Consider the following 19,736-nt stretch of genomic DNA (forward strand, 5'->3'; position numbering starts at 1 on the left):
GATCCTGCTGGGTCCTCTTCTCCGCGTCCGGAGCGGCTTGGGGCCTGCCCTTTGGTCTGTGTGCGCGGTGGTCTGTCTACTGCCCGTCACGTCTGCAGCAGCCCGGGTCCTCCTAGCTCACACCGACTCCGGCTCTGAAAGCCGAGAAGCTCGCCGGCTGCGAGCGGGTTTTCCAAGTGGGCAGGGGTGGGGAGGAGGGGCGCGGGCGGGCGGGCGGAGGGAGGAGGGGGCGTCGCGGAGGGGAAGACCTCGCATTGTAATCCAATGACATTGCCAACGTGGGGGTGGGGGCGCTGGCCTCGGCGCGCTCTCCGAGTTTTGGCTGCCCGCCCAGCTGGGAATAACTCTCTTCGCATAATTCGCGTGTTTACCAGGCATGAAAATTCTTGCTTTCGGCTCTGCCCCCCCCCCCCCCCACCGCCCCGTAAGCCCCCTCCCCTTCCCCCTCCCCACTACCTCCGCCCCTCGCGAGTGAAACTCTGTCTAAAAAAATATTGGCCCGGGGCACAGAAAGTTTTGCATAAATTCATAAGTGATGAATGGCTGATTTTAACGTTATTTGGGTATTTGTCAGAACTTAACAAATATACATGAGGACGGCGGTTCATAAACTTAAACATCTCAATATCCCCTTTCTTCTGGAAATAAATTACGTTTGTTTGCCGGGCTTGGAGTCTTAAGGTAGCCGACATTAGGAATATTTTAAAAGCCATCATCCATCGAGCATGTCTCCCAGGCGCCAGGAAGATTAAATGAAAGAATCATAAGATGGAGGTCTTTAACTTTTAATCCTTTTACAATGAAGCCTCAGATAGTCGCGGGGGCAGGGTGCCCTCTCTGGGGGGAATAATGCCGTTATTCCTCGGCTCTCAGTTAATGAATACCCTAACGTCTGTCCCACGGCTGACGGAGGCAGCGCCGGGGAGGGGGCTCCGGCTCCCGGGCCAGGCTATTGAAATGCGGAGCCACCGAGGCTGCGTCGGGAGGGAAGAAAGCGCCCGGCTGGAGGGACAGGGCGGGCGGGGCCGGGGGCATTGAGACTGCGCTGGGGACCCGGCGCAGGTTTGAAATAATTAGCATAGATTCGCCGGGACTCCGGCCCCGGGGTGGGGATGGGGCGGGGGGGGGGGCGGGGGGGGGGGCGGGGAGGGACGCCGGGAAGGAGGCGCGGGGAGGTGGCAGGGGGGTGGGGAGGGAGCAAAGGAGAGCGACTTTGGAGTCCAAGATAAATAAAGGGAGCGCTGAGCAGTGTCAGGAAGCCGGCCCACGTGGAGCTGCGCGGATGGGCGCCACCGCGGACTGAGGCGGAGGGACGCACGCGAGTCGAGCGCCAGCCCCAAGAAGTTGGCTTTTCAAGGGGTGGGGTGAGGGTGCTATTTTGCACGTTCCTTTCAGGGTAACACGTCTTCCGCCCCTCTCTAACCCAAAAGTTCAGAGATCCCGATTCTGATTGCTCCTCCCTCCCCACCCCCAAGCAGACGAAGTGTCCAGAGCGGGGGGCGCACCCCATTCCCAACCGCAGATCCCAGTGGTGGCGTTTTTTCACCCAAATGAAGACCCCTCCGAAATCCTGACTCTCAGAGTCCTCCCTAGGTCCTGGGGGAGGAGGGAGGCGAGTGTCAAATCTCCCAGCTATCCCCAGCAATTCCGGCCGTGGCCCTGGGGTTTTGGGGGCTCGGACCTGCAAGATCCCGGCGCCCGAGTGTTGAATCTAAAGGACCGGGTCGCCTCAGCTTACATCACCGTAGCTTCCGGGCGTGCAAAGGGTTAACACGGACTGGTTATTGATGTGGGGGGGGGGCGGCGGTGCGAGGCGGGAGGGGTGGCGGGATCTGGGTGGGCGCGCTCTGATCTCTCCCACCACCACCCCCCCATTCCTCGGGGGTCAAGTTTCAGCGGCACTCCGCCCCCAGGGTAGGTGTGAAAGACACGTGTCCCCATTGTGAAGGGCCTGTCAGGCAGGACAAAGCGGCCGCCCATCCTCCCCCCCCCCCACCCCCCCGCCCCTCGGCCCAGCCTGGGGTCAGCTCCAGGGGGCCGGCTGGGTGTCGAGGTCAGGACGGGCCCGAGCTTTGGTGACATAGGGAGAAAAAGCTGGGAGACGGGGCAGAGGCCACGTGATGCTCAAGTGAGGGGTTTGAGAATAACCCTCCCCCCCCCCCCCATGAAAAACTGAGCGGTCATCTCCATCACAGCAGAAGAGGGGATGAGCCCCTTCTCCCAACAGGCATAGTAAGCACAGCGGCACCCCTACCCGCCCCCTCCAGCCCCCACACCCCCCCATCAATCACCAACACAGAGAGAGAATCGCAGTGTCGAGCGCAGTCGGTTTTAGTGGTTTTCTTTAATCCTGCTCTGCATTTCTTTCTCATTTACTACACGGGATATTATAAAGAATAAATAGCAGATACTCTTAATTTACAATGATTAGTCATTCCATTTGTTCTCTATATTTACAATAACTGTAAAATAACATTGAACTCTATAGCTTCTTCGAGGTCCAAGGAAAACCAAAACACTTTCCGAAGAATGGAAAATAGCTTTTTAAAAGTCCTTCTACAAAAGTTCTCCCCTCTCTTTGTACTTTAAGAAAAAATAACTTTTCCCCCCTGCTTCGCCATGCGAAGGGCACTGGAATATAAATAGCAGGTTAACATTATTAGCAACAACCAGAATAAGTCTCTCTTTTCTCTGTTCTTTTTTTTCCTTTTGCTTATTTTTTTTAAAAATACAGTAGAAGCCGGTAACTTTTAACGTATAATACTGACCTTTTAATAAGTAAATTAAAACTGGGACCGTATATACACACACATATACATTCCTACACAGTTAAACAGTGCATTACATGAACCAGAAAGCTAGGTCTCTGTAGCCAGAAAAAAAAAAAAAAAAAGTTCATTGAATCCCCTCTCGAGAGGGTGGTGGACTGGTTGGAGACGATGCGGGGGGCGGGGGGGGGAGGGCGTCGGTGGGGTTTCATCAGTTGTCCGGGTGCGGGAAGGGGACCCCGAGTCCTAACACGAGCACTTGCACTCGGAAATGATGGGGTACTGGATGGGAATCCAGCCGCAGCGCTGGCCCCCGCGCCGCTGACAGCGCCACCGCAGCACCGTGAGGTGCACGGACTTGGACGGCTTGCACACCATGCCCTCGGGCACGGAGCACGAGCGCTTACTGAAGCAGCTGCCCACCTTCACGTAGCGCGGCCAAAAGCGGCTGCCCAGGTCGTTCCACGCGTACAACACCGGGCAGAAGGTCTGCGACCACAGCCACATCTGTAACTTCCTCCGCAGCTTCTTGCTCAGGCGCTGCTTCTTGCCCGGGGCCAAGCCCTCGGAGAACTCCAGCCCTTTGATCTCGCTCGGCATGGCCCCCGACGGCCGCTGCCGCAGCAGCTGGTCCAGCTCGGCCAGGTCCTCGGCGCCCCCGGCCGCCCCCCCGCCCCCGCCGGGCCGGTCCTCGGGGGGCGAGGTGGCCATGAAGCCCGGGTCGTAGTGGCCCCCGAGCAGCGAGCGCAACAGCGTCTCGTTCAGATCCTTCTCTTTGGGGTCAAAGATAGGGTCCGGGTGTTCGATGAGGTCCACCAGGGGCAGGTTGTCGCTGGGAGCCGGGCGGATGTGGAGATAGTGCTGGCCGCCGGCCGGTGCCGCCCGCAGCCCCAGGACCACCACCAGGGCGTAGAGGGTGACCCCCAGGCTGGGGCAGCGCTCCATGCCTCCGGCGCGCGCCCGGGGCTGCTGCTTCGTCCCGCGTCCCCGGAGGAGAGCACGCCGAGCCCGCGGCGCCGCCGCGCTCCCCCGTCTCTCCGGAGGCGGCTCACCCGAGGCTGGGCAGGCGCAGGGCCGGCAGCATGAGTCGCCGGGAGAGCCCTTCGCGCAGCGCCGGCTCCCACCGGGGCGGAAAGAAGGCACACAAGTTGGCCGCAACTCCTCTCCCGGGTCTATGCGGGCAGGCGGCCGCGGCGGGGCATCTGAAATTACTCCAGGGCGACGGCGGGCGCGGGGGGCGCCGGCTCCTCGCTGCCTTCCCGGGCCGGCGGCGGCGCAGGGCGCGTGGACGAGCCGCTCTCCCCTCCTCCTCCTCTCTCTGCTCGTCGTCCTGCCGCTCTGTGCAGCGCCGCTGGCCCAGCGGGTCCTAGGGGCACTTCCCTCCGCCTGCTCGGGGCTCCGCGGCCGGCTCTGCCCGGCGGACTCCAGCGGCGGCGGCGGCGGCGGCGTCCGCGCACGTTGGCACCGGTTTGTCTGTCTCGCAGCGTCCAAGCCTTTAAATTTCCTGCACTTTCAGCTCCATCACCATGGAAACCACTGACTCTCTCGGCGTTGCCCCCTCCCCCTTCTTTCCCCCAAACAACAACCCCACCCCCCACTTCTCCACCCCCGAGGAGCTGGAGCGGCACAGGCTCCGGGGGAAGCCGCCTGCACTCGCCGCGGCGGCGGCTTCGGCAGCGCCCAGGGCTGTGCCCCGCCGGACCCAGATGCCCCGGGAAGCCGACAGTCCGGCTGCCCGCCGGAGCTCACAGGCGGCGGCGGCGGCGGCGGCGGCGGCAGCGGCGGTGGCGGCGGCGGTGGCGCTTGGCAGGTCTCCGCGCAATTTTCTCTCTCCCCCACCACCCACCCCCCTTCTCCTCCTCCTGCAAAATGCACCGCCCCCCTCCTTTCTCCCGGAGCAATGCAACTGGGGCTCTAGGCGCCCCGCCAGGGCCAGTCCTGGGGAAAGCTCGCGGCGACGCTGGAGCCGGGCTGGAGGGTGCAGGGCCGGTTCTGGGGGGTGCTCGAGGTGGGGCCGTGAGGGTTCTCACTAGCTGGGTGCTTTGCACTGGGAGGGGAACAGCCGGGAGGTGCTGGGGGCTCGTTTCTCCGTGCAGTCCGGCGCAAGGAATTTCTCCATGTGCATGGAGCTTTTTCCCCGGGCGCGTCTCTCCTTCCTCTCTCCCAAGCTTGGTCTAAGTCCCCTCCCCCTCCCCCCAGCGCGTGTACACACACACACACACACACACACACACACACTTTGAGCAGGAGGAGTTCGGGAGGCGCAGCGTTGCGCAGCGTGATGTAATTCCTAGGAAGCACTCCGGCCCGTCTGTTACTCGGGCCCACGAGGGGGGTCCGCTCTTCACCCTCCTCCTCCTTGGCCGGGTCCTGCACCCTGAGTGGCCGAGCTGCAGGGGCGCGTCCGGCTCGCCTGCGGCTCCCCTAGCCTGCCGGGTTCCGCGCGGCTGCCGCTCGGCTCCCTGGGGGCGGCGCGCCCTCTGCTGGCGCCCGACAAGTCCTGCACCTGGCGCTGGCCGGGGGGGTGGGGGGGTGGGGGGTGGGGGGGCGGCCCTGAGAGGTGGGTTCGTCTGCGGTCCACTCTGGTCAAGCTCAGCTTCTGCTTTCTGTGACCCTGTCATTGTGCGTGCGTGCGTGTGGGTTTGCGTGCGCGCGCGCGCTGCCGGGTCTGTTCTGGTTGCGTCTGTTCCCTCCAAGATCTCGGGCCCTCAGTGTAAACTTCCTGAGATTCCTCCTGAGGCCCCCCCCCCCCCCACCAAATGTCGCAAGAATATACTGCACCTTTGCTTCTGCTAAATCGGCCTCGGTGGGCAAGAGTGGAGATCTAAAACTTAAGAAAGATGAACTGGCAGTAGGGGGACCTGAGTCCTGGCTGGGGTCTGCCCACATACGTACGTCAACTTCCGACAAGTCACTTGTGTGGCACCATATACCTTACTTTCTGCATTAGTGACATAACTACCTTCCTCTTCCAGTTCTACGTTTCCATGATCCTAAATAAACCTGCATGATGGATGGATGCTTTCTCTTCCCAAAGCAGTGTCTCTTTGATGAGAGATGGATGTTGAAATGACACTTCCGGTTAATTTTCCCTTGGATGAGGAACTGAATCTAAGCGTTAAAACTCAAACTTGGTTTCCCGTGTGGTGGATGTGATTGGGGTCTGGAAGAAGCTGGAGAAGAAGGACTTGGAGTAGATGACTCACGTGTTCACCAGCATTCCAGGGAGTATCATTAGGAGGTCTCGTGACAGCCTAAATCACTCTACTTGCCCCAAAGATCTGTTTTTTCCTTTCAACCTGTGTCATCCTGTGCCCCCCACCCCTCCCCCCGTGAATTTATCATCTGTCTAAGGAAGAAAACATACTGCATTTCATACTGTGTTTCACAACACAGTCTTTCTGCAAAACCTCAGCAGCTGAGAGGGATGGCCAATTTCGGCTGAAAACATTTTCTTAAACATTCTCCAACTTTGGAGTCTGCAAACACACACACACACACACACACACACACACGCAATGACACATGGACACTGGAGATAAGAACAACCCAATGGTTGTTTGAAGTCAGCTAATTCTGACATGATGTGCCATTGGAACCTGGCACACAGTAGGCTTTTAAACCATACCCCTTTCTCTTAGGTACTCAATATGGGGGCTTGGTGCTAGCTTGTTTTCTTAGAAAGATGCAATGGTCTGCAGAGCAATTTGGTCCCTGCTGTGAACTAACTGGTTAAAGAAGTTCTCAGTGGAGAGTTCAAAAGCTAAGTCCTGGTTCAGTCTTCCTGAGATGGTAGGTTCCAATTTAGTGACATTTTATTGTGCTGTTTTCTGTTTCATCAATCCCCTCGCCTTCGGATCACCTATTTTTGAAAACCAACGCGTTTCCTTCAGTCCTTTATTTAGGTTGGGTGGATTTGTCTGAACAGCAAAAAAGTTCCCTCAGGAATGAAAAACAAACCATGTTAGACAAAGGATTGGATGACCTGTTGTAGAGCATCCACTGGGTGAAGACTGGAAGAAGAAACACAAAAGAGAGAAATTCACAGTCAATTGCCACCATTCTAGACTTTTGCAGTCCAGTTAAGGGGGTTGGGCAAGCATGTGAATAAAACATTAAAGGAATGTCGGAGGGGCACCTGGGTGGCTCAGTCAGTTGAGCATCTGACTTCGGGCTAGGTCATGATTTCACAGTTCATGGGTTTGAGCCCCACGTTGGGCTCACAGCTGTCCACCTGTCAGTGCAGACCCTGCTTCTGATTCTCTGCCCCTTCTCTCTGCCTCCTCACCCCTCAAAAATAAATAAAAAAAAAACATTAAAAGAATGTGGGAAAAATCTATATATTCCCATAAGAGTGTAGACCAATGTTTCACAACTTTTAAAACCCAAGCCCACTTTTGATAAATATTACAATTTCGTGCTATCCTTTGTTGTTTGAAATTTTGTAATATATTATGATGACCAAAAAAAAAGCCACAAGAATTATAATACAAACTATAGTGTTTTCAAAGTACACTTATCTGCCTCACCGTGGTGTTCTGAAATGCCCAACTTGGAGGGTCTGCAGTCCAGCAGTTGGATACTGAGTGAATGGGGTGGGGGGATGCTGTTTTCAGAGACTAAGCAGTACTAACACCTTCCTGGTAGAGCTGAGCTTTCTCGGAACTTGATGAAGAAAAGGTATATTTATTTGAGTAGTGAGAGGAGGAGATTTGAGACCTAGAATTTGAATCTGCATAAAGAGAGGAAGCACGCTGTATCAGGGACAGACAGGGAATCTGGGGTGTGGGGCGTGGAGGAGGGAATGTCATAAACTGGGAAACTCAACACAAAGACAACCCCTGGACCAGGTGGGTCTCAGTTGGAATTCTGGCCCTGTCTTCCATGAGCTGCGTTACCTCCCTGACATAGGCATCTCTTACCTCCCAACTTCCATTTTCTCACTTGTAAAGTGGGGATAACAAACAACTCTCAGACTTGTGCTATACAGAGGGGGCAAAGAATGTCTAGATAAGCACAGCACCTGGGGCAGATCTGTAGTGGGCCTTAGTCTTTCAACAAATGCCTTCTTCAGGGAACCCCACTGCCTTCAACTGACCAGCCATCTCAGGTTTGGGCCAGAGAGGCAGAAAGCTACAGGGAGTGCTGGAGAAGTAACCCTATGACCTTTGGGCCTGCTTCCTGTCCACTTAGCACGTGCAACTGAGCTATTCTCAGTGGCTGCTGGCCTTCAAAAGTTTTGGGGTGGGGGGAGACAGAGATTGGAAATTCTTGGGGGACTCAACAACTGGCCCATTTCAATGCTTCTGAGACTCTGTTGGAGAAGCAGTTTGACGAGCAGAGCTGTGGGGAGGGAGACAGATCTGTAGGGAGAGGGATGGCTATAAGCTCAGCTTTCCGGTCAGGCCCTAGCCCTGGGAGGTGTTTGGACTTTTGTGGATTGGCTAGGGACTCAGGCAGCCAAGTGGGAAGAGTCTAGTGAATCAGGAGTGTAGATCCGTACTTGGCTATTTGCATCTCATGATTTCCTAGTCTGGGCAAAGAAAACCTGAGCACTCCTCTGAACAATAGCTTCAGCAATTCTAGGTCAAGGCAAGAGGACCCTGAGGGTGCTTTCGTGCATCTTTTCCTGTTTCCATCTGATTCTAAGCGCAAGCCTAAGAACAACTCAACAGTTTTCTTGCTTCTTCGGCCCTGGAAACATAGACTTGAGGGGCAGCTGTGGGTGATCTGCAAAGGACATTGCAGATGGGGCTTGATATCAAAAAACCTGCAACCTACCAGCTTTGGGACCTTGAGGGAGTCCCTCTACCTCTCTGGGGCTCCTTGACACTGAGAGGTCAGGGGACCATGAAGTACCACAAAGGAGACAGGAGTTGCCATTTTTTAGGCCTGGCATCATCCCAGACATATGAAAATCATCACCCTCCGATTCTGCCTCATGGGGCCCATAAATGTCAAATTTGATGGGCTTTTTCTTAGTGAGACCCAAAATGGCATTTTTGGACTTGACCCAGCTTAGCAAAGTGAGGAAAAGTCAGCCACAAGGCTTGTCACTTTGCCCTGCTGACTACTGGAAGGATGTGAGCTCCCCATGCCAGAGGGTGGTGGACTCCCCATAGTCTCCCAGGGGCCGGGGGAATGGTGGCGGGTTCAGGACCCACAGCCAGGGTGGGGCCTGTTCAGCTTCACAAGACGTTCTGAATTTTGGGGTGTCCAGTTGGTGATAGGATTCTGATTGGAACAGTGAAGTTCTAACTGCTATCGGCATGGAGAGGGGGGAAGGGGGAAACAGAGGAGAGAGAGGGAGGGAGGTAACTGGGGTGGGAAAATGGGTAAACAAATGTGAAATGAATTTCCAGGAATAGAGACAAAGCTAAAAGCTACAGGCGAAAGGAAGAACGGAGCTTGGCTAGCTTGTTCCAGCGCGACAGCCCCTTCCCCTCTAGGGTCTGGCTCCTGCTCTCCTGCCAGCCCCCTCCCCAGCTGGCTCCACGCTGGGGAAGGGGAGACGACTCTGGAGCCCAGTGGCTCATTCATCTCCTGATAAACTGTTTATCTGAGTTTTAACGAGGGCGCCTCTCTTCCAGTCTTGGAGACAGAAGCCTCCTCATGTTTAGCCTGCCCTGATGTGGGGGGCCTGGGGGCGGGGAGGAGGGGGCGCGACGCAGGCAGGCCGATCTTCAGCCCTTTCCTCGAAGGCACAAGCTGCCTCTGGGCTTTGCCCTCGGCCCTCACCCTTCCCACTGCGTTTCCTCGGCTGGAGGCTGGGGCTAGGGTGGACCCAAGGTTTCCTCTGGAAAGGAAATTTTTTTTTACAGTCCTTCTGTTTCCAGCCACTGTCTTAAACACACACACACACACACACACACACACACGCACGCGCGCGCGCTCTCTCTCTCTCTCTCTCTCTCTCTCGATAAATTTTTTTTTTAATTTTTTTTTTCAACGTTTATTTATTTTTGGGACAGAGAGAGACAGAGCATGAACGGGGGAGGGGCAGAGAGAGAGGGAGACACAGAATCGGACACAGGCTCCAGGCTCTGAGCCATCAGCCCAGAGCCTGACGCGGGGCTCAAACTCACGGACCGCAAGATCGTGACCTGGCTGAAGTCGGACGCTTAACCGACTGCGCCACCCAGGCGCCCCTCTCGATAAATTAAAAAAAAACTTGATTCTGACTTGTGGCCTTTACCATGTGTGACCCAGTATTTCAAAAGGAAGATGAATGGAACGCCATGGCTCCAGTATTGCTGGCGATGGCAAAGAATTCTCCAGAATGATGCAAGGGCTGTTCCATGAAAAGACAGCTGTCTCTAAGTTACTAGAAATTTAAACTCTGGATGCTTGAGGACTTGTTCTCACTTCCCACCATGGGCCCTTATGGATGCACACTTGTACAGATACTGACACATTCGTTGAGGGGCACACCTCCCCGCCCCTCCCCCACAACAACAACACACTGAGGAATGGTAAACACAAGCACCCCCCTCCTCTCACATACATGCACCACACACACACCCTCCTGCTCCTCCCTTTGCCACCTGGGCGGTAAAGGTTTCTGGAGACAGGCTTCCTTAGCCACCTGCCATGAGGAATCTGCACACAGCCCCCCTTCTCTCCCCAAACACACAAGCACCCATCTCAGCAACCTAGGCTCACATTTCCCCCACATCGTCTCATCCTGCTGCCTCAGATAGATGTTTACTGAGATAATATAGTCTAGGCTCCCTTATCCTCTCAAACACACACGATAACAAGGAGACAGGAGCTCGGTGGAGAAAAAAATAAGGTGAAAACCACCCTAGCCCATCTCAGGTGGCGTCGGTGACTTTCAGGTTCCAGCTCCTGCTGAATCCACCTAAGGCAATGTTATCACATCTCCGTCTCTGACATTTTTTCCTAGCCCTCATCTCTGTCTCCTCTCTGCCCAACTATCATGTGGCCTTGGAAACGACACACTCACCATCTCCTGTCATCCCTCAGTCTCATGCATCTATCTTTTCCCCACCCATGCAGCCCGATTCCAGACACTCTGTTTGCCAAAGAACACACGAACTCCCTTCTCTTGAGGAGTCCAATGACTATGGGGGAGAAGAGAAAAAAATAAGCCAAAGATTACAATTTAGGACGTCAATCGCCACGATGAAGCACAGGAATGTTGGGGTAGGCTGGGGGCTGCCAAAAAGGCTCCCCAGGAAATTCAATGTTCAAGTTGGGTTCTGAAAGACCAATAGGAGGTCACAGGCTGGAGGGCTGAGGAAGGGGCACTGGCTACATCACACTTTGGGCAACGGAGGGAGCAGGCCACATGGTCTGAATCCTGTAGCCAAGGTGGCAGTGCTGTGTTAGGGCTTGAGGTCTAGAGGCTGGAAGACCAGGGGCTTTGTATGGTGGGCCCTTGAGGGCCTTTAAGCACTTTGAAATCTAATTCAAATTTAAACTTAGGTTTGGAAATACTTGAAAGAAACCTGGGGAACCATATTCGTATGGTGATTATAGGTCCCAAATATTTTAAGACAGCCCCTATTACAAACAAAAACAAAACTTGATTCTGATTGAAATTAGGCTGTTCATTCCCTAGAAGCTTTGCTTTTAATCTCTGCGTAGGAATTATTTTATGCGCCTGGAAAAATTCCTAAAAATATGTTTATAAGTGATTACTTATCCTGATTACCCCTAATGAATAAGATAAAGGGGTGGGCTGAAGAGGGGAGAGAAAAATGGCTTCTTACTTTACATTACCTTTATGTAAATCTTAGAAGAAAAGGATAGAACACTCATTATTTTCGTCTTTAGACAAAACTCAATAAAAGATTAAAACCTGTGCATTCGGAGGAAATAACTTGCCCCCGAGTAACCGTTAGGCTGGAAGTGGTACTTAAAATTTTTCATGTTGAAGAGAGTTTTGAAGGCCAACCTGTATTCCTAGGCAATATTTGTTTCAGGTTTAGTTAAATGGTTCAGCGCTCGCATAGGATTGTAAGGTGAGGGAGAAGTCCAGCTGAGGAACTTTTGCGTGTAGGGGAGTGTGTTTGGACGCACGACACTTGAAGCTCCAGTCTCAGGCATCCACGGAGAAACCAGATTGTTTTCAAAATGCAGTGATACCGACGTCAAAACTCACCACTGGGCTGAGAAAGAAAACAAAACTCAAATGCATCAAAAACCAATCTCATGCTGGATCAAAACTCTGCAGTCTGGAATGAGCTTGGGGTGGGGGCTGGGTACTGGAAGTCACCTGAGTGGAGGGTTTGGAGCATGGGGTCGCCAAACAAGTGCACCAAGGGGCTTTCTTTCCCAGTTGCCAGTCTTAGAACCAAGAACACACGCTTAACATGTGCTGGGGATTTACTCCCTGCCTTACAAGCATTATCTTATCTACCTCATACAGGAGCTTCTGGAGAAGAGATAATTATCTCCCCATTTTATAGATAGGGAAATTGAGGTCCAGAGAGGGGAGGAAACTTCCCAAGGCCACATTCTTTGACTCCAGGATCATCTAAGAAGGCAGGGAGAGGCATTTTAGCTCAGAGCTGTGGAAGCACGGGGCTTCCTAAAGGGACTGATCTTTGTTGGTCCATTACTGTTCTCTTGATCTGCATCCATATTTGACTGACTTCAGAGGTCATGGGCACCAGCAGGTTAGGGAGGCTTCCTTTGGGTAGTGACTTTTGGCAACCTGGTCAAGTCTGGGCAAGGACTCATTTTATCTTCCCCTCCCCCATCCTGCCCATGGTCCCACCCTCCATAATGAAGCATGACTGTAGTAAAACTAGGCTTTTGATCAAGCTTCTCCACATCACTTTCAAGACAAACAATGTCTCAGAAACCCCCAACTGCTTTTATTTTTCTTATATCTAAGGTTTCACCTTAGTGTCTTTACCCAGCTTCATTTAAAAAATGTCCTCAATTGAGGGGGAAAAAATCATGGCATTTCATTATTGTAATTCACAAAGCATGCCTGCAGAAAATGAAAGAGGTTTCAAAAGTTAGATGAGCAACCACCTTAAACTTCTAGAAGGGGTTCCTTAACTTCCTCCGAACCCATCAAGCATCTCCAGTCTAACCATGATTTCCCAATCTTCCCTTTTGCATAGGAAACTAAGTTCATAGGTAAATGTACTAGTTAAAATACAAATGAAAGTAGATATAACAGGGATTAGCTCTTCATCAGCACGGGTGGTGGGTATAATCCTGTTTCGACACAGGATTTTTCTAAGGTAGGATTTTTAGGAAAAACTAGTTTTTATTAGTTTTAGATGTATTAGTTTTATATGTATTCGCATATATATAAATTAAAAATAGTTTTTTTTTTCCCCCACCCATGGTAGAGGGAGAGTATGGATAAGGTGAGAGAGTAGAGGCCCCTTGGTCCCCTCCCCACAAAGCGACTCTGGTACATTACAGTTTCAGACAAGTGTTTCTTTCCACACACAAAGGCTTAACCATGTTAACTAGTTAACGTAAAGCTTGATTAAACTCGCAAAGATAATCCCTAAAATGCTGGGAGAAGGGCCCTTGAAGTGCCTGGAGGTGGGGGGGGGGACGGGGGGTGCCGGTAATGAGGCAAGGTTGTGGCTCCAACCTCATTTCACTCCGCATTGTTTCAGAAGTGAATGATTGCAGTGGTTCAGCAAAATGCATTGAGAAAAATGCAAAGCTGCCTCCCTCACCTCCTTGAGGATTTGAGTCACCACAGATGAGCCTTTAAATGTAAGAAGAGGCATCGTAATTATCATGCCACGGGGGTAAGAAAATCCTGGCAGATCACATTTTACAGAACTCCACTTTTCTTTCAGAGCTCTAGCTCCGGAGGATAGGCGGGTCCATTTGAGACTAAATGTTTATGGCTTAGGCCTCTTCAAGGCATGAACGTTGACTTCTGAGGTAGTCTTATTACCGGTGGGTGATTTCAATATGCTTCTAAATATTTTGACAGCCAGGCAAGCCTTGGGGCTCTTGTCCTCTCTTAAGAACTCCAGGGTCGTCGTTGGGTGTGGGGTGGGGGGTTGGTGTGGTCTCTGACTTGTCCCTGATAGCAGCTTCTTCTTCAGCCCACAGCTAATGGGGTCCTAGGTAAAGCCCTCCTCCCTCACCTAAGTTCTCCTAAATTGGCCACTGAGGAACAGGGCTTGCAGATAGTACTGGCCTGTCCAAGACAACAGAGCTTCTGCTGAAGCGCCCTGAAGTGCCTGTCTCATTTCTCCCCCAAATCTTAGTCTTCCTGAAGGAGAAACAGGCTAAAATAAACTTGTGTATAGAAGGGCAACGATTTACCCTCGTTCAAAAACCTCTGAGGAGTCTCCTGTTACTCTCAAGATGAAGTTGTGATATTGGATGGCCTTTCCAATGCGACTCCCATCTCCCTTTCCCCATCACCTCCTTCCACTCTTGCCTCCTCACTTCATGTTTAGCTTGTCTGGAACTGCTTGGAGGTTCTCTACGCATAGTCCGCTCTTCCTCACTGTGGGTGTTCTGTCTACTCACTCTCTCCCTTTTGCAAAGTCATTTGTAACTTTCTAGATTCTGCTTAAACATTGCCTCTTCCATTCTTGATTCCCTCTGGATGGAATTGCTTGCTGTGCCCCTCCCAAATCCTACCCATTCTTTTCCTTCCTCCTCCTACCTGATAGCCACATTGCGTTCAGGGCAGTTGTCTGTCTTGGCGCTTAGACAGCGAACTCCTTTAGGGGTTCATCTCTACATTTCCAGTGTCTAGTCTTGTGTTTGTCTACAAGTGCTTGCATTACATACAGTGCCTAGTAGTGTATACAGTAGGTGACTAGTGAATGAAGGAATCCCTGAGCTTGTTCAATTGCTTTTGGGGACCATTCACGGATGCTAGTATTGGGTGGAGGGAGACCATGGTGGTGAAAATTATGCCCATCTCTTAACTGCTGCAGCAAATCCAGACAGTAATAGCTTATAATATTTGATCTTTTCTTAGAAATCAGATCTCTCGGAGGTATCTGGAAAGTAAAAATGCCAATTTGATCAAATAGACGCTTTATAATTTAAGTGGTGCACGCAAATGACTCGTCCATTCTGAACTGGAGATGGCCTGGCTGTTGTGTACCAACACCCTCAGCAGCCTGAATCCTCACAAATTAGCAGCTCTGTACCCTGGAATCCACTGACATTGGGAGCAGAAGCAAACCAGGGCAAGGGGTAGGGGTGGTGAAGAGTGGTTGGTTCTACCCAGGAAGCTGCAGCTTGGGGTGGGGGTCGGTGAGTAGTTGAATGACCTCAGCTCATTCTGGGGAGCCACAGCTGCTGTGATGCGTCAGGCTACGCCCCTGCCCTTGGAAAGGAAGACAGTGGAATCCCTACCCCCATCCCTGAGACCCCAGAACCCAGTCCTTGTTGGAACTATTTTCTCTCCCTTTCACCCTATGGCTCTTCTTGGAGAGGTGGATTCAGGAGCCTTTCCCAAAGGGCAGAAGGGCACCCTGCTTTGATGTATGATCCCTCTTTGCATCGTCAAAGAGCCTTGCACACCATCTGGCACACTCTGTTCACTCAGGGCAATTGGATCAAGGACTAGGTTCACTGTCAACACTGACTAGGTGCCATTCCCTAACCCCCCCTTTAGGTACTCTAAGCTGTCATTCCGTGCTCACAATTGTCCAGATATCCAAGTCAAAGGTGCCCCTCTGGGTATTCTGTTCTCAGCCTGAATGACACAGCCCAATGCAAGTGCTTCTCGACATCACTCGGGTTCTGTCCACCTGGCTCAAAGGGCAACGCTTTGAAGAAGAAATGGATTAAGGTATTGGATTACAGTTTCTGCAGCCAGGCTCAGGGCCTGAGCTGAATGTCCTCCCCAGAGTAGGGTGACTTGGCAGAATGGTTTAGGCCTCCCTCCCTCCTTCCTTACTTTCCTCGGGTCTCCATTGCCCTCTGGCCACAGTGGGGGTGGGTATATGGGGGACCCTCACCCCCCATGATTTAAATAAACATTTTGGCAAAGAGTAAATGGAGCCACATGTCTTCTCTTATGCTTCTGTAGATGTTCCTTCTGTCCTACCCTGTGGCAGCATGAAGGTGTGGGCAAGAACAGCCAGTGGGTACTGTGAGTACCCACTCTACAAGTACTGAGTGCAAGACAGAGGACAGCTGGGCACAGCCAACAGCTTAACAAGACAATTGACGTTAACCACTTTCTTCTCTTCCTCCTCCTTACCAACGATTTCTTGCTAGCTGCCTGGTACAGTGAATTACACTTGTTAATTCATTTATCCCTCAAAACATCTCTGCTTCTAAGCAAGGACACTAAAACTCAGGGAGCTCAGGTGACTTGAGCAAGGTCACCACAAATAGAAAGTGGCATGGCTATGGTTTAACTCTTTGCCTAACCCCAAAGCTTGTGGTCTATTCTTTATGACCCTTTTTGGTTTGATCTGGGATTTCGCTTCTGGTGTTCCTTATACAACTAACAAATAAGGAAGGTGGAGGTGGGAGTGGAGGGAGATACAAAAGGGGAACCCAGGGTGATCTACAAAATGTATAAATTATCAGTGGATGCAAATATATGTGGTAAAGCTTCTAATGAATGGGAATTATACACACTAACTGGGGGTCAGTGGTTACGTTTGGGGAAAGAGAGGGAGGGTAAAGTACTTGGTGGATAGTTATTATATTTAGAACATTTCTTTTTTAAAATGTTTATTTATTTTTAAAATATCAGTATAATTAACCTGCAGTGTTATATTAGTTTCAGGTGTACAATATAATGATTCAACAATTCTATACATTACTCAGTGCTCATCATGATGAGGGTACTCTTTTTTTTTTAATTTTTATTTATTTTTGAGAGAGGGAGAGAGAGCACGAGCAGGGGAGGTGTAGAGAGGGAGGGGCAGAGAGAGAGAGAGAAAGAGAGAGAGAGAGAGGAGAGAGAGAGAGAGAGAGAGAGAGAGAGAGAGAGAATCCCAGGCAGGCTCTGTGCTGTCAGCATAGAGCCTGATGCAGGGCTCAAATTTGCAAACGGTGAGACAATGACCTGAGCCAAAATAAAGAGTCAGACACTTAACGACTGAACTACTGAGGCACTCATGAAGAGTGTACCCTCAGTCCCCTTCACTTATTTCACCCATCCCCCTACCCACCTCCTGTCTGGCAACCATCGATTTGTTCTCTATAGTTAAGGGTCTGTTTTAATATTGGTTTCTTTCTTTTCTTTTCTTTCTTTGTTTAATTTTTAAATTTTCTTTCTTTCTTTCTTTCTTTCTTTCTTTCTTTCTTTCTTTCTTTCTTTCTTTAATATAATTTATTGTCAACTTGGCTAACATACAGTGTATACAGTGTGCTCTTGGTTTTGGGGGTAGATTCCCGTGATTCATCGCTTACATACAACACCCAGTGCTCATCCCAAGTGCCCTCCTTGATGCCTGTCACCCATTTTCCCTTCTCCTTTGCCCCCCCCATCATCAACCCTCAGTTTATTCTCTGTATTTAAGAGTCTCTTATGGTTTGCCTCCCTCCCTCTCTGTTTATAACTATTCCCCCCCCCTCTTCCCCCATGGTCTTCTAAAAATTTTGGTATCCTAAAGCGCAGTGAAATGTCATTCATATCCATTAGAATGATTGTTATCACAAAAAGTAGCAAGTGTTGGCGAGGATGTGGAAAAACTGGAACCCCTCTGTGCATTGCTGGTGGGAATGTAAAACGATGTAGCTACATAAAAAACAGGGTGGCAAAAAATTAAACACAGATCTACCATATGACCCAACAATTTCACTAAGATCTGTACCTCAAAAAGCTGAAAGCAGGGACTTGAACAGGTATTTGTACACTTATGTTCACAGCAACGTTATTCACAGTAGCCAAAGGTGCAAATGATTCAGGTGTTCGGCAGATGAATGGATAATGCAAAGTGTGGTAGATGCGTAGAATGGAATATTACTCAGCCTTAAAAAGGAAGGAAATCCGGACGCATGCTACAATATGGATGAACCTCGAGGATGCCACGCTGAGTGAGATAAGCCAATCACAAAAGGGCAATTACTGTACGATTCCACTTATATGAGGTACTTAGAGTAATCAGATTCATACAATCAGGAAGTAGATTGTTGGCTTCCAAGAGCTGGGGGCTGGGGAATGGGGGTTAGTCTGGGAACATGGAAACGTGCTGGAGATGGGGTGGTGGTAATGTCAGCACAATGGAATGTACTTGATGTCACTGTACATTTACAAATGGCCAAAATGGGGATTTTCATATTATGTTTATTTTACCACAATAAAAAAAAAAGTCTTTGGTGTCCAGCTTGGGCTTGTTTGGAAACAGTCTCCGTTGTGTGCGATCTTTCCTTGGCTTGGTCCCCATCAAAGGGCATCAGGCTCAGATTGAAGTGCGAGGCCCCCTCCCCGGGTCACCGTCAGCGGGCCGCCTTCTTGACTCAGGTGGGCCAGCAGCTCGGTGCAAAGCACATTTCTCCATTCCTTCTTCTGTCGCTCAGCCAAGCACTAGACACTTTCAGGCCCAGAGGAAGTTCATCCGAAAATAAAAGCAGTCGTTCAGGGGGCCGTATGGATTGAAAGACTCCCTTCCTGGTGGACTCCGAGGCCAGCTTGCCTGCAGCCAGCCCCCTGAGTATAGTAACCGCCCTGTCAGCCAAGGCAAATCTGCCCAACCTCAAAATCCCAAATTAGCACCTGGCCCTTCCATAGGGCAACTTTGGTTTAAAGTTTAAGTGAAACCTTGACGATCCTACTGACTTGAGGGGAGGCCTGGGGGTGCTCTCACAGGATGCTCTTTCTTCACAGGAATGTGATGGTTGTACAGTGTGGTGTCTGCAGTCCATTTCTACAACTGCAATTAGGGCCCATCAATGGAGGTGTCAGCCACATTCAAAGTCCGACGGGGCTCACCCATGAAATTCATAATGGGATAAAAGTTCCATTCCGGGACTGACAACTTCAAATGGAATTTGGTGCAATCTTTTATTTATTTACAGGGTTGTGGGAGTGGGGGTTGTGAAAATCCCATCTCACCCCTGCACTCCACCCCCCCCCCACCCCCACCCCCCCCCCCCCCGCCCCAGGCTTCCAGGGATAAAAATGAGGGTTGGGATTACATCTGGAGGGAAGCAAGGCTATATTTAAATATGCTTTGGAAAGTGTGGCTCCGTGTCTGAAGCAGTCCAGAGCGACAGCTTCATCCAGCCTGGCCTGGGACAGTCCAGGGAATCATTTAGAGATCTTGTGCTAATTGGTTCCAATTTATCAGTTCCAATTTCTCATGTGGCAGGGCCAGGTCTGAATGCTCGATGCTCTCTGAGGGAACAACGCTCTGGATTTACTCCAGGAGCCCAAGGAGCCTTCCACACTTTGCCTGGTTTCCACCGATGACCACGGCTGTGTAATTAATTCTCGAATGCCCCTTCTTTTTAACCCGAGCTTACCCAAGTCATTATTCCATTAGCTGCCTCTTGGTAGATCTTTCAGTAACCTCAGTTCATCTTATTTACACAAAAGCGGAGGCTTTTTGCGGTATTAAGTGAGCCTGGCGAGCCAGGGGAGGGGGTGGGGGGCGGATTTATTTGTAATTACAGTACGCTTCTCGCTCCCATCGCGTCCTGCCCATTCACAGGCTCCGGCCAGGGCTGGCGCCAAGGTCTCCAAGTTGCCCTGTGTTTATGTCATTGAGACGAGGACAATATTTCAGTGTGGAGCCAAGCCACAGGGATCCACTCTATAAAACCCTCACTAAAAATAGAAGCTCCAACCCCTGCCCAGCCCCCTCCCCGCCTCCGCGACTCCCCCACTCCTGCCCCCAGAGCTGGGAGCACCCAGCTTCAATCCGCTGGGAGACAGGCGTGCCAAATCGGCAGATCCGATCCTCCTAGCAGCTCAGGGCCCGCGGGGGGGGGGGGGGGGGGGGCTGAGAGAGCTCCTTTCTTCCCCAGGAGTTGTAACGTGGAATAAAAGGCGTCAATTAGCAGCCTTTAGAGCTGACAGGGCAA

The 19,736-nt window shown here is 51.4% G+C and overlaps 1 protein-coding gene across 1 annotated transcript; it reads right to left on the reverse strand.

Annotated features, from left to right (window-relative positions):
- Positions 1–2,325: 2,325 nt before the first annotated feature.
- NOG (noggin) lies at positions 2,326–4,557 on the reverse strand. The gene has a single exon (XM_011279931.4). The coding sequence runs from the start codon at positions 3,711–3,713 to the stop codon at positions 3,015–3,017; it is 699 nt and encodes a 232-aa protein (XP_011278233.2). The 5' UTR covers positions 3,714–4,557; the 3' UTR covers positions 2,326–3,014.
- Positions 4,558–19,736: the final 15,179 nt, after the last annotated feature.

This window comes from Felis catus, chromosome E1 (assembly GCF_018350175.1).
Source record: "Felis catus isolate Fca126 chromosome E1, F.catus_Fca126_mat1.0, whole genome shotgun sequence".
In the NCBI taxonomy this organism is placed as follows: domain Eukaryota; kingdom Metazoa; phylum Chordata; class Mammalia; order Carnivora; family Felidae; genus Felis; species Felis catus.

What these genes read in the sequence shown, in the direction of transcription:
- NOG (XM_011279931.4), bottom strand. Translation starts at nt 3,713, where the DNA reads ATGGAGCGCTGCCCCAGCCTGGGGGTCACCCTCTACGCCCTGGTGGTG.